Source organism: Orcinus orca, chromosome 15 (assembly GCF_937001465.1).
Source record: "Orcinus orca chromosome 15, mOrcOrc1.1, whole genome shotgun sequence".
NCBI lineage: Eukaryota > Metazoa > Chordata > Mammalia > Artiodactyla > Delphinidae > Orcinus > Orcinus orca.
The window spans coordinates 84,755,755-84,769,655 of record NC_064573.1 but is presented as its reverse complement, the minus strand read 5'-3'; the positions used below and the strand labels follow the sequence as shown (position 1 = coordinate 84,769,655).

At 44.9% G+C, this 13,901-nt stretch overlaps 1 protein-coding gene across 3 annotated transcripts in view; it reads right to left on the bottom strand.

The window, feature by feature from the left end:
* Positions 1-13,901, bottom strand: part of TMEM132B (transmembrane protein 132B) — a 409,467-nt gene that overhangs the window by 32,518 nt on the left and 363,048 nt on the right. For all 3 annotated transcript variants that reach the window (XM_033440679.2, XM_049698598.1, XM_049698599.1), the window contains one exon: positions 6,156-6,299. In XM_033440679.2, coding sequence (XP_033296570.1) covers positions 6,156-6,299 — 144 coding nt within the window. The remainder of the gene's footprint in view (positions 1-6,155; positions 6,300-13,901) is intronic.

Sequence of the window (13,901 nt, the reverse complement as noted above, 5' to 3'; positions counted from 1 at the left end):
ACGTGGAAGATGAGAACCACAGCCCCCGGGCAAAATGCGTCTGCACATCTCTTTCAACTGGATGACTTCCCAACAATCAAAAGTCTTACATCAAATGTGGACTTTCAGAAACACCTGTCTTTAATTCTGTCTTTACAGGAGAGAGGAAATAGAAAGGGACTGTGTGTCCACTTTTCGGTACCATGAATTCGCACATGCAGTGGACTAATGCTTACTCACCACTCACTGAGCCCAGACACTTAAACCTCTCCCGCCTCAGTTTCCTGGGCTGTAAAATGGGCATAAGAGTGGTACCTACTCTGTCGGGGTGCTGGGCGGGTCGGAGGCTGCAATGTGTAAAGAACCAGTGGACCAGAGTCTGGCGTGGTGTCACCGTGGGCTGTGGCTGTTCTCGCTGCTCCTTCTAACAGACCCTTCGGGGCAGGAAGACAAGTGAGACACGGACCTGCCCTCAAGGGGCAAACCTGCCACCTGTACAGGGACACACGACATGCTGAGTCCCTAATACGTGCACCTACACAGGGCACAGAAGCACAGAGGTGAGGACCGCGGTGTGGGAGGCGGGATGCAGAACGGCAGGAAGGAGGCGGCTGCACAGATCCCAGGAGCACCTGAGCCAGAGTCCAGAGGACAGCTGGGGCGTGTCCAGATGCAGGGAGTCGGGGAGGGATGCTGGGCCCAGGAATTAGCACGGGCCCAGGAAAAAGATGTGAAAACCACACAGAAGAAGGCAGAAATCAGAGAAGGAGAGAAATCGAGTCCAGATGTGCCTCTGGATCTAACTCCGTCTATAGCTGCATGAGTCCATATATTTCCCCTTTCCGGGCTTAAGACAGTTGGATTTGCGTTTCTGTCACTTGCAACCAAACCAAAAGAAAGCTCGCCCACACGGGATTTCACCGCGGGCCTGCCAGGTCCCACTGCCCCCTCTACCTGTCCAGCCCCCTCCACCTGAATCGCGATGTCTCCGGCTCAGTGACATCAGCTCTCAGATGCCTCTCTAAGGATCATGTTCAGGACACGCCCACCTTCCACCTTATCCTCTCTGTGAATCCAACTACTTAAGGAAAATCGGGTCACACGGCCTTTTGCAGGGGCTACGTGATGACCCAGGAAATGCAGCTGCTCTCTCGAAGCTTCCTGCATCCTCCAGCGGTGACATTGGGCTCTATTTAGTGACCCCACACAAGCGGCAGAAACCTCTGTGTTTTTTTTCCGACAGCACATCTGCTGCCTACCCTTGCCCTTCACAGACGAAGTTTGGAAATAAAGACCTTCCCTGGGGCAGAGAAGGCTTTAAAATGTTAATACCCTTTTAGGAGGCCTTTAGCATCTCATTATTTCAAGTCCGGCTGATACCAGAAGGCTGGAAACTTAATTATTGCAGCCAAAAGTTGGAGGGTGCCCTCTTCAAGACAGCATGAGTTTACACTGATTTCTCTCCAAGCGTGAATGAGTTCATCCCCTGCTGGTGACGTATGCCGGGGCTTCTGTGGTTCTGGAGACTGCAACTCACTGACCAACAGTACAATTACCAACACATTAAACACAGAAGGCCATCACTTGGTCGGCAAGATAGACACTCAAAGATTAAATCACAATTACAACATGGAGATTGCATTTTTCTTCCTCCCTCTGAAGACCTTGAAAGACACTTAGCAAAGAACCACAAATGTGCTGTTGCTGGCAGCATAAAGACCCTCAAAGCTGTCTAGATCTTAATCCCCCAAACCTCTAATATGTCACCTTACACGGTAGGTGGAACTGTGACCCCAGAATGATATGTCCAAGCTCTAGCCCCAGGAAGCTGTGAATGTGGCCTTATTGGGAAACAGGGTCTTTGCAGATATAATTAACTTAAGGATAGTGAGATGAGATCACTGTGAGTCAGGGTGGTCCCTGAATCTAATGACGAACGCCCTTATGGGAGAATAAGGCCCCACGGAGACAGAAGAGAAGCGAAGACGGAGGCAGAGACGGGAGGGATGCGGCCACAAGCCGGTGACACCTGGGGCCCCCAGAGGCTGGAAGAGTCAGGGAAGGATCCTCCCCTAGAGCTTCTGGAGGGGGTGTGGCCCTGCCGACACCTTGATTTCAGACTTCAGGCCTCCAGAACTGGGAGAGAACAGGTTTATGTTGTTTTAAGCCACTGAGTTTGTGGGAACTGATACGGCGGCTCTAGGAAACTAATACACGTGGCAAAGGGACTCTGCACATGTATTTGAGATAAGGACCTCGAGGTAAGGATAGCCAGGTGGGCCTAATGTAATCACAAAGGTCCTTATTAGGGCGAGGCAGGAGGCTCAGAGCCAGAGAAACAGAGGTGATGATGGAACCAGAGGTCAGAGAGAGAGAGAGATTTGAAGATGCTACGATGTTGACTTTTAAGATGGAGAAAGGGGCCACAGCCCAGAAAGGCAGGCAGCCTCTAGAAGCTGGAAGAGGCAAACAGATTCTCTGCTAGAGCTTCCAGAAGCAACGCAGCCCTGCCAACCAACCCATTTTAGGGTCCTGACCTCCAGTACCATCAGATAATAAATGTGCATTGTTTTAAGCTACTAAATTCACGTTCATTTGTTACAGCAGCAAGAGGAAACTGACACACGTGCCTTCCAGGTCATGGGGGTGGAAACAAAATTCCTTTGCAAATTCAGAAAACTTAATTTATCAACTGACTCCCTGATGGGAAAGCCATAGGAATGACACTTTACTACTAGCTCATAAAGGTGCTCCCCCAAGGAGTCAGGATTTGAACAGCCATCGGCTGTTTGGAAGCCTACCCCCGCCCCCCAAACTCACTCCCTCTGCATTCTTTTTCTTTATGTTGAGCTAGAGTGGTTCCCTTTTGACTTCCACTCTTGAAATCTAAAAAGCACAAATCTACTCCGCATTCCGAAGGATGGCCCTTGAAAGACTTCAGAAGAGCTGTCGTGTTTCTCTCTTCACCTCTCCCTGGGCCTTTTCTTCTCACCACCAGGCTCAACACTCACACTTCCTTCAATCATTTCTCCTGTGATTTGATTTCAAGGGCCTTCAGCCCCTCAGACACTCTGACAGAATACGATCCAATTTCCAGCTTCCACTTATGCCTAGAAAGATACAGGATTCTCCATCAGAGGGACGAGTGACATGTAACATCTTTGACTTATAGAGACCAGGGGACAAGAAATAGCTCCCTTTCCTCTGAAACCTACTATCAAAAAACCAGCAGCACAAGTGTGACGAGAAATCACAGACGTCCCTCCACCTCCACGTGGGAGGCAAGAGGAAAGGGTGGAGACTGCGGTGACCTGGATGCACCGGCCTTACGCACAGGGGCGTCCTCTACTCACTTCCGGGTTGAGGGTCACAGGAAGCAGTGTGGGCCCAGGGCTACTCAACTTTGTGAATTTCATAAGAGGCTAGAAATCCAGATTTCTATGTGATTTGCCAATTTTTACAGGATGGCAGCAAATTAAATACACACACACACACTCCTCTGAACCAGATGCAGCCTGCAGCCTGCCCACCTGTGACCTCTGTTCTGGGGTCACGTACCCATTAATGCCAACAAAAATCATATCAGCCTGTGGCAGCCGCTTCAGACAGGTGGTTCCACAGGGAATTAGAGCCATGATCTTGTAATAACTTTTAATGGAGTATAAGCTGTAAAAATATGGAATCGCCATGCTGTACACCTGAAACTAATACAATAGTGTAAATCCACGACACTTCAATTAAAAAACACAGCTGCTTCATCAGATCTCACTGTGAACAAAACGGCCAAGGTTTCTCGCACACACACACATGCAATTAATATGCATCTTCTATGTATGTTTTTTCTTAACACAGAAGTACTTGTCCACTTAAAATGGGACACAGATCGCTTCCAATCTCGCCAAGGTTCCAGCCCTTCACAATCCTTTATGTCCTCAGATTTATTCCCCCGATGTCACACGGTCCCAAGTCGAAGAAGCCAATTTGTGTATCACTACAATTAACACCGTCCTGAATTTATACCTTGTCCCTTACCTAAGTCACAACCCCAACGCTCAGAATTGCCATCGCATGACGATCTTTGGTGAAACCTGCAAGACTCTCCCTGGGGAATCACACAGCGTTTCCTGCACCGTGAGGAAGTGACCGGGCGACAAATCCACAGACCAAGGGGGTCTCTCCCTGGGGTGCTAATGAGCACCCACGTGTTTAGGTGCCCCTGGGGTGATGCCCAGGCCAGCGGACAGCTCTGAGGACGACGCTGTACATCTTAGCGTTATGACAAAATTTATGACAAATATTGACACGAAAGCTGCGACAAATGCATCACAGCCATTTAGTGAATCCCCCTCAATTGACCCAGGCGCCAGGATTTGCAGCGGAGCCTGGGCTCCCCTAGAAACGTCTTGCAGCAGCTCTGCGCTTGGGGATCTGCATGCTCTCGTTTGCTAACATCAGGCCACAGTTCGCTAGAAGAGAACCCCATCTTCATGAGGCCACGAAAGCGACCGCTGAGCCAGAAACTACGCCTTCCAAAGCAATTTCTCTCTCAGGCTCAGGGGAGGATACTTTTAGTATATTTCTGCGAAGGGGAGACAGCCAAGTACACGGCAACAATGGGATCCATGAACTTGGGCTTGCCTCTGTAGGGTAGAGCTCTCCAGGGCAGGACAGTGGAGGTCCCGCCCTGGGGGGCTCCACACCAGGCTCTCGGGAGGGAACAAGGCTGAGGGGTCTACAGAGCTGAGCCATCTGTTTGAGCCCCGGGTGGCATAATCACACAGATGCCACCTCCATGTGCCATCCCAATGTCTCCCTCCTGGAATGACGGGGGATGGTAAGTAACAGGCATTTTCAAAGGCAACCAAGGGCAATGAATCAATATTTTTCATTCTGTGCAGATGAGTTTGTATGACTTGGCTCAGATCTTTCTAGACTCAGAATATCGAAGGCTTTAGATTTGTTTAATCAAACCTGCCCACAGGGTCCGCGGCCTGCCAGGAGCCCCAGGGCAAGGCTGTGTGTCCTTTGAAGCCAGTCCACCTTCCGTCTCGAGGGGAGAATTAACATTCCGCCCAGAAAGCAGGCGATACCAAATCGGGGCTTCCTAAGGATTAATTGTGTTTGTAATTAGGCCTCACAGACACATCAATTCTTCCTTATCAAAACCATCTCCGGCTTAAGGCACAGCCTCCTGCAGGTCACTGTAAGAAGGAAGGAATCCCTTCCAGATCTTCTCCGCCACAGGGAAAACCCTGCAGGATTTTCTGTCCACCACAGAGTTCTTCAGACGGGGACCAAGTTTCATTTCACCTCTGAACAGGAGCCCGCAGAGCAGAAAGAAGGAAGAACTCAGCGGTGCTGTGTTTTCCTAAAATGAACGAAGACATAGGACCTGGGAGCTCTCTTCGCAGCTTAGAGGAGGAAGGATCATTCTGAAGGTGGAAGTCCTTTCTCTCGGGGTCTCTGCTGCAAGAGGGAACTGCCGATCAGGGCGCCAAGAAAAAACGGGCAGAAACTCTAAATTCAGTGACTCAAACAGACCCCTGCACAGACATGGAAAAACATCGTGGGCCGGTTCCTGGCTGAATATGGAGTCCTAAATCCAGCTAATTAGGATGCAGGACGCAGCAGAAATGTGCCACGGCCAGATTTCCCCAGACTGTGAGCTGTGTCCCACTGGTACCCAAGTGAAGTTAGGGGGCACATGGATGGACTTTTTAAAAAGTTAATAGTCGTTTATTTTTATGTATATTAAGAAAAAGTACATCAAGCTCATGAATTTTATTGTCTTCTAATGAAGACAATAAAGATATTTAAGGTTGAAAAGTGAGGCACTTAAAGAAAATATAATGAGTAAACTATATTATTTGGCACAGGAAGTTGGCAAAAATTGCAAAGATGGCAGGTAGCTGGCTAAAATTCAGGAAATATTGTCCTATGAGCAAAAGAATGGGAAGAGAATTGTTTCCGCTCAAGATTAAGACGGGGGAAGGAAACAGCACGGCGCGTGCAGCCTCCTCTGATTCCAGGCGAGTGCCTGCCATCACTCCCTCCGTCCTCAGCATCATCACCCCGGTCTCAGCCCTTCAGAGCCTGGGATGCTCAGAGCAGCCCCGAGACAGAAAGGGAGGGAAAGGACCGAGTGCCTGGGGATCTGGAGGTAAAACCCGCCGTACCTTGACGACGTCTTCATCCGCAGACCTGCATTCCACAGCCTCCGACACGTCCACCACCGAACCATCCTCTTGAACGGCCACGACCTTGACGGGAACCGAAACAACCTTTCCGGTGAGAATGGCCGTGTTCAGAACCTCCGTGTCCTGTGCGGGAGAAAAGAGGGCGCGTGTCAGCCACAGGCACGCCCGTGAGCCCCGGGAGGGGTCACCAGCAGGCTACCTCCGACCTTAGTTGTTGTTCTACAATTTACAAAACTGTCTGTGCCCTACAGACACACCTCGCACACGGCGCAGGAGTTCTTTTCGGTATTTGCCAAATCTTAGCTCGAGGTTCATTTGGTAAACGACGGCCTACGTTCAGGGCTTATTCACATAGTGAACACAGCCTTCGTTTTGGTTTCAAATTAGGAAAGACAGCAGCACAGAGAAGAGAAGAGAACTAGCTGCAGGTTATAAGCCTCCGCACTCCTGAGCTGACCACCAGCGCCCTCTACCCCCAAACCTCCAAGCGCCCCCTCCCCGGGATTTCCCGGCCAAGCCCGGGAAATCACAATCCCGGGCCCACAATCCCTGCGCTAGCTATTGTGAAACTGACATCATGTTAATTTCTCTCCTCCTCTGACATCCTTCAAAGTTCTGTAGGTTTTATCTTCCTAATTTATCTCCCATCGGTCAAATTCTTGTCATCCCCAGGACCAATTCCTCCACGGAGGGAGAATGCCCCCCACTTGGACAACCATGACGGCCCCTAACTGGCCTCCCTGTGCCCACTCTCTTCACAGCAGCTGGAAGCTAATCTTTTTTATTTCAATATAATTCAGATGATTTCTCGCCTAGATTAAAACTCTTTGAAAACATCCTAGGGTTCATAGAGATGAAGGCCAAACTCGCTGACCTGGAGAGACCTAACCCTCGCCCACCTCTCTAGCTCCTTCTTGCCCCTTCCTGCTGCCCCCCATCACTGTCAAGCCTCAAACAGAGGACTTTTCTGTTCTTCCAACAGTGAATCTCATTCATGCCTTCCGCTCTTTCATATGCAGAGCTCTCTACCGAAAACACGCCTCCCTGTTCCTTCCATCCTTCAGATCTCAGCGTAAATGTCCACTTCTTTGGAGAAACAGGGCTTTTCTGCCTGTCCACAGTGTGTGTTAGCACTGCATTATTATTTCTCATAGCACCTAGTCTGTCCTGCATGGCAATAACCACAAGTGGTCACTATATATTTATTTTGTGTTTATGTTTTAATCTCTGACTGTTCCTGAGATTGTAAACTCCCCAAGGGTCAAAGCCATCATTGCTCTGACCTCCACTGCACCCAGAGAACCCGGGACAGTATCTGGCATGGGAGAAGCAGTGCAGAAGAGAGCATGCATGGGTTCTGGGACTGGACTGTGTTTGAAACTGGCTCAGACTCTGATTCGGTGAGGATCTACAGTTACAGAAAATCTGACTCAAGTGAAATAACCCAACACGGGTTTATACGCTTCACTCATAACCAGAATTCTGGAGCTATGTGTCTGCTGGCTCTGGTCCAGTGACTCAGTGAGGGGAGGGCTACTACTTCTCTGCAGCTCTCCTGGCCACTCCCTCAACATAGCAAGATGGCATCTATCACACCAGCCATCTCCATCCACTGTCTAAGCGGGGGGAAGGCTGAGGGGGGAGGGGTCACCTGCTGCACCGGCTCCTCATCATCAGGAAGTCCAAAGCTTGTCACACGGCCAGCCCACCTGTAAAGGAGGCTGGGGAAGTGGGCTTTGATAGTGGAGCTGGTCATGGAGGAGGGGGTTGTAAATGGCTTTTTATAATCCATTAACAGCACCTGCCATAAGATATTTCCCCATGTGCCAGGGTTCCCTGATCTGAAATCCAGGGATAATAAAAGCACCTACTGTGTGGTGACCTTATGAGGATATAATGGGTCAATCTATGTACCAGATTTAGAACAGAGATGGCACATAACAAGCCACAAGAACACAATAAATACAGAGATTACAGTGGATGCTCTAAGAGATGTGCTTCACGAATGAATTAGAGAACCACTGAGTGGGTTCACGAAGGGACTGTGGTGGAGATACTACTTCCACACTCGTCTGAAGAGAAGAAGTCAACTAGAGAAGCTGGTGGACACGGGGCAACTCAGCTCAGCAGTGAGATTCACCAAACACTCAGCAGCTGGCTCCACCGGAATGGACCAAACAGACCATCATTTTAAGTGTTCCTTTCACTCCTGGGAGCCCCTACTCTCAGCTCATGCACTGAGTGGGTCCCACCTTCAATGTTCTAAATCAGCCCCTCATTCTCCACCCCAAATGTGAAAAAGGGTAAGAGATGAGGTTGAAGAAGAAGGAGAAGGAGAAGAAGAAGAAGAAGAAGAAGAAGAAGAAGAAGAAGAAGAAGAAGAAGAAGAAGAAAAAGGGGAAGAGGAAGAAGAAGAAGAAGAGGAAGGGGAAGAGGAAGAAGAAGAAGAAGGAGAGGAGGAAGAGGAAGAAGAAGAAGAGGAAGAGGAAGAGGAGGAGGAAGAGGAAGAAGAAGAAGAGGAAGAAGAAGATGAGGAAGAGGAAGAAGAAGGAGAGGAAGAAGAAGAGGAAGAAGAAGATGAGGAAGAGAAAGAAGAAGAGGAGGAGGAGGAAGAAGAGGAAGAAGAAGAAGAAGAGGAAGAAGAAGAAAAAGAAGAAGAGGAAGAGGAAGAAAAAGAAGAAGAGGAAGAGGAAGAAGAAGAAGAGGAAGAAGAAGGGGAAGAAGAAGAAGAAGAGGAAGAAGAAGAAGAGGAAGAAGAAGACAAGGAAGAGGAAGAAGAAGAGGAGGAGGAGGAAGAGGAAGAAGAAGAAGAGGAAGAAGAGGAAGAGGAAGAAGAAGAAGAGGAAGAGGAAGAAGAGGAAGAGGAAGAGGAAGAAGAAGAGGAAGAAGAAAAAGAAGAGGAAGAAGAAGAAGAAGAGGAAGAAGAAGAAGAGGAAGAAGAAGAAGAGGAAGAAGAAGATGATGAAGAGGAAGAAGAGGAGGAGGAGGAAGAGGAAGAGGAAGAAGAAGAAGAAGAGGAAGAAGAAGAAGAAGAAGAGGAAGAAGAAGACAAGGAAGAGGAAGAAGAAGAGCAGGAGGAGGAGGAGGAAGAAGAGGAAGAGGAAGAAGAAGGAGGAGAAGAAGGCAGCAGAGGAGGAGGAGGAGGAGGAGAGTTCTGAGTACTTTACATGTAATTAATTGCTCATTGACTTTTCTCAGCAACCCTCCTAAAATAATTACTAGTATTATTCCCAGTTTATAGATTGTTTTTCATTGATATTAAAGCTGTAAATAGTACCTACTTGTCAATAGGAAACATCAGCTTTGTAATGAATGTTTGAAAACAATGCCAACCCAATCTACGAGAGATGAAAAACTAAGTTGTTGGCTGTTCTTTCACATATTTCTTTTCCTCTAGATGGAATCTCAAGGAGATACGCCCCAAAGAGTATAAATATAGTCCATGTTCCTGAGGATCCCATAGTCACCAGGGAGATGAAATTTATGTACTTTTACATGTAAGCTGTACAGCGAGGACAGGAAGCAGGAAGCAGTGCAGAAGCTGAGATGAGAACCCACCAAAGGCGGGATAATGGTGTGGAATGATCACAGTGTGTACGAAGAACAGAGACGGAACCACGGTTCCAGAACAGACGGCTAAATTCAGCTCATGATACAATTGGAGAAATCAGTGTGGGTGTTTTCTGTGTGTAACAGACGGGCATTAACTTTGCTTGATGTGCATCCATGGATACTGAACATCCGCCCATCCTCCCTCTTTTTGAAATGACATTTCATTTTTTCCTTTGGGTATCATCCCACTCTGCTATCAATGAATGTGGCTTGGATGGCACCGACGCAGGCCACCCCATCAGGCTTCACTCATGAGCAGATTAACCAAATTGTGGTCCATCGAGGTATTCCATCTCCACGTCCACAAAGACTGATTCAAGTGAAACCCAAACAAAAGAAATCAGACACAACGGTAGGAGGCAGACAGATTTCCAGGAAAGATTTCTGGGTTCCTGAACCCAGCTACATCTGTGTCTGTTATCTTTGGAAATTTAGAGATATAAAATAAACTGTTTTACTTAAGCCACTTTTAATTGGGTTTATGTCACTTGAAACTGAAGGTCTTCACTAATGCACATGAGATTAGACAACATGCTGGGCTCTAGGGAAAGAGAAAATACAAAAATAAACATCCGTCTCTACCCTGAAGAAGCTCACAGCCTTTAAAGAAGACACTATCATCATTTTCCCAAACTGAGTTTCAAGGGAGGTGACTTTGTTTTTCATAACAACACATCACAACCAATGGGAGCTTGTTGATTTTATTTCAAATACATTTGCGACCACGTTTCCTTCTGTAGCTTTTTCAGTGTGTGGCTGAGATTTTTGCAACAATGGTTTCCAGTGTCCACCAACAGCTTCTCAAAAATCCCAAAGGCAGTTTCAACCTGCCTCTGGCACAATGAGAAAGCAATTTGTCATATTAAATATTACATTTAAATCATCCCCTGGTGCCAGAGACTGCTAAAAATTCACCATCTATCAAAATACAACTCTTTTATTGTGTTCCTGTTTGTGCCAGCTCTAGGTTTCATGTCTTGAAAGCATATTTATATTCCTTTATGAAGATGTTTCCATTAACGCTTCACATTAGTGTGACATCTGTGAAAATGGCAAAGTAGGGACATCTGAAAATTCTCTCCTCTGTAAAAGCAATGAGGAAATTGGCCAAAAAAAAAAAAGAGTCAAAATCAACTTTTCAGAACTCTAGAAATAAAACAAAGGTTTGCACAGCCAGGAGAGCATTTATTCAAGAAAAATGGCTGAATCTTGGTAAAAACAGAGAATTTTGTGGCATTTTAACTTGATTCACTCCCATTCCCTACTCTCCAGCTCAGTAGTAGTTTTGAAAAATAACAGCTCACATTCACAGAAAAATACCACAATGTGACAGCCACAGAGAGCAGATCAGGGCTGGAGATCTTTCAAAACTTCATTCCCAAAGAATTGCCGTTATTTGACTTGTCTGCTACTTCCCTGGAAGATCCCACTTGGAAAGCTGTCTGTATCTGACCTGACTCTGAACTCACCCAGTGTGAAAAGCTTTTTATGTAGAGGTATTTGTTTAAAGCAATTACAGGCAATTAGTTAACTTCATAGCTAGCTGCCTGAGGCAGTGGATAACAGTTGTGACAAACAACAGACTAATCAAAAAGCTTACTAGGAAAAGATGAGGAATGGAATGTCCAGGGGGCTTTGAAAGGTTAATACATATTCTGGGGAATCTATAAGACCATGCTTATACTTAGGGCTGTGTGCATGCCCAGGACCCCTTCATACTCAAGGAAGACCTGAGAAAGCTCTAAGCGCTCACCTCTGGTTGACCTTGAAGTTCTATGGAAGCAGGAAGTGAAAGCTAAGGCAGAGCTGTCTAATGCCTGACTGAGGATTGAAGGCATGTGTGAACACACTCAAAGAGACCTTTGGTAGTTTGGGATGCATTGATTTCAGATGCCTAAGGAAATCTCTGTCCAATCACTGGCTGACCGCCAACCTAACCAAACAGAGAATCAGTGGCCATGTGCAACAAAGAATAGAGACTTTACAGAATTCATTCACAGAAGTCACTAAACAAACAAACTACTACCACTGCTGCTACAGACAACAATAAAAACAAACCCAAGGAAGGGGACATCATCTAATTTTCAGGTACTACCTTATATTATTTAAAATGTCCACTTTCCAACAACAACAACAACAAAAAATTTAGGAGACAGGCAAGAAAACAAAAAAGCATGGTCCAGCCACAGGACAAAAGCTATCAATAGAAACTGTCCTTGAAGAAGCCCAGATGTTGGATCTACTAGACAAAGATTTCAAATCAGCTATTTCAAATACATTCCAAGAACCAAAAAAAAAAAAAAAAAAAAAATCATGTCTAAAGAACTAAAGGAAAGTATGAGAAAGATGTCTCCCCAAAGAGAGAATGCCAGTAAAGGGCTATAAATTATGATTAATTATGATAAAAAGAACCAAATGGAAATTCTGGAGTTGAAAAGTACAACAACTGAAATGTATCTTCTCCAATAAGTATGGAAAGAAAGTAGAAAGACGTAAGAGGAGATGTAGGAAATCCACAAACAAGTGAAAATGTAAAAGCTTCCTTTTAAACAACCAATTGTTCGGAGAAGAAATCACAAAGAAATTAGAAATCACAAAAGAAATTAGAAAAATGCTTTGAGGTGAATGAAAAAAACCACAACATACCAAAACTTATGAGATGCAGAGAAAGTCATGCTTAGACAGAAATTTATAGCTGTAAATGCCTATGCAATAAAAGAAGAAACATCTCAAATCAGTAACCTAGACTTCCACCTTCAGGGACCAGGAATAAAATAAAAAGAGCAAACTAAACCCAAACCCAAGCAGAAATAAGAAAGAGTAGAAATAAATAAAAGGAATAGAAAACAATATAATCAGTAAAAATAAAGCAAGAGTAAGTTATTTTGAAAGATTTAAAAATGGGCAAAGCTGTAGTTAGATTGATGAGAGAGAGAGAGAGATGGAATACAGACTTCTAAAATCAGGAATAAAAGAGGGACCAAGCTTATGGAACAAAAAAATTATAGAGGCATACTAGAGCAATAGTATGCTAAAAACGAGATGCAAAAGAATAAATCCCTAGCGAGACACAAACTACCAAAACTGACTCAAGGAGAAGTTCAAATTTTGGTAGACCTATAACAAAGAGATTGAAGTAAAAATCAAAATATTTCCCCCAAAGAGAAGTCCAGTACCACATGGCTTCACCAGGAAAGTCTAAAAAATGCTTAAAGAAAAATTGTCTCCAATTTTCAGAAATTCTTCCATGAATTAGAAGAGGAAATAGTCCCCAATTTATTCAGTAAGTTTTCATCTTTTTCAGATATATGCCCAGGAGTGGGATTGTAACTCCAATTTGGAAAGACACATGCACACCAATGTTCATAGCAGCACTATTTACAATAGCCAAGACATGGAAGCAACCTAAGTGTCCACTGACAGATGAATAGATAAAGAAGATGTGGTACATATATACAGTGGAATATTACTCAGCCATAAAAAAGAATGAAATAATGCTATTTGCAGCAACATGGATGGACTAGAGATTATCATAATGAGTGAAGTAAGTCAGACAAAGATAAATATTATATGATATCACTTATATGTGGAATTTAAAAAATTAACACAAATGAATTTATTTACAAATCAGAAATAGATTCACAGACATAGAAAACAAACTTATGGTTCCCAAAGGGGAAAGGGGAGGGGAGGGATAAATTAGGAGCTTGGGATCATCAGATGCACACCACTATATATAAAATAGATAAATAACAAAGATTTACTCTATAGCACAAGGAACTATATCCAATATCTCTTAATAACCTATAATGGAAAAGAATCCAAAAATATATATGTATAACTGAATCACTTTGCTGAACATCTGAAACTAACACAATATTGTAAATCATCTATACTTCAATTAAAAGAAAAAATTTCCTTATCCATATACAAACATTGAAACAGAATTTTCATGTAAATCACAAAGAAAATTTAATGGACTTACAAAAACATCTAATGCTTTCTTAAATAAAGTTTCTCATCTCACTGTTTAAAAAAAGAAGAAGAAAAGTTCACTGTTTTTAGCTATGAAAATCTAGGAGTAGCATGTAACTTTTTTTTCCAACATCTTTA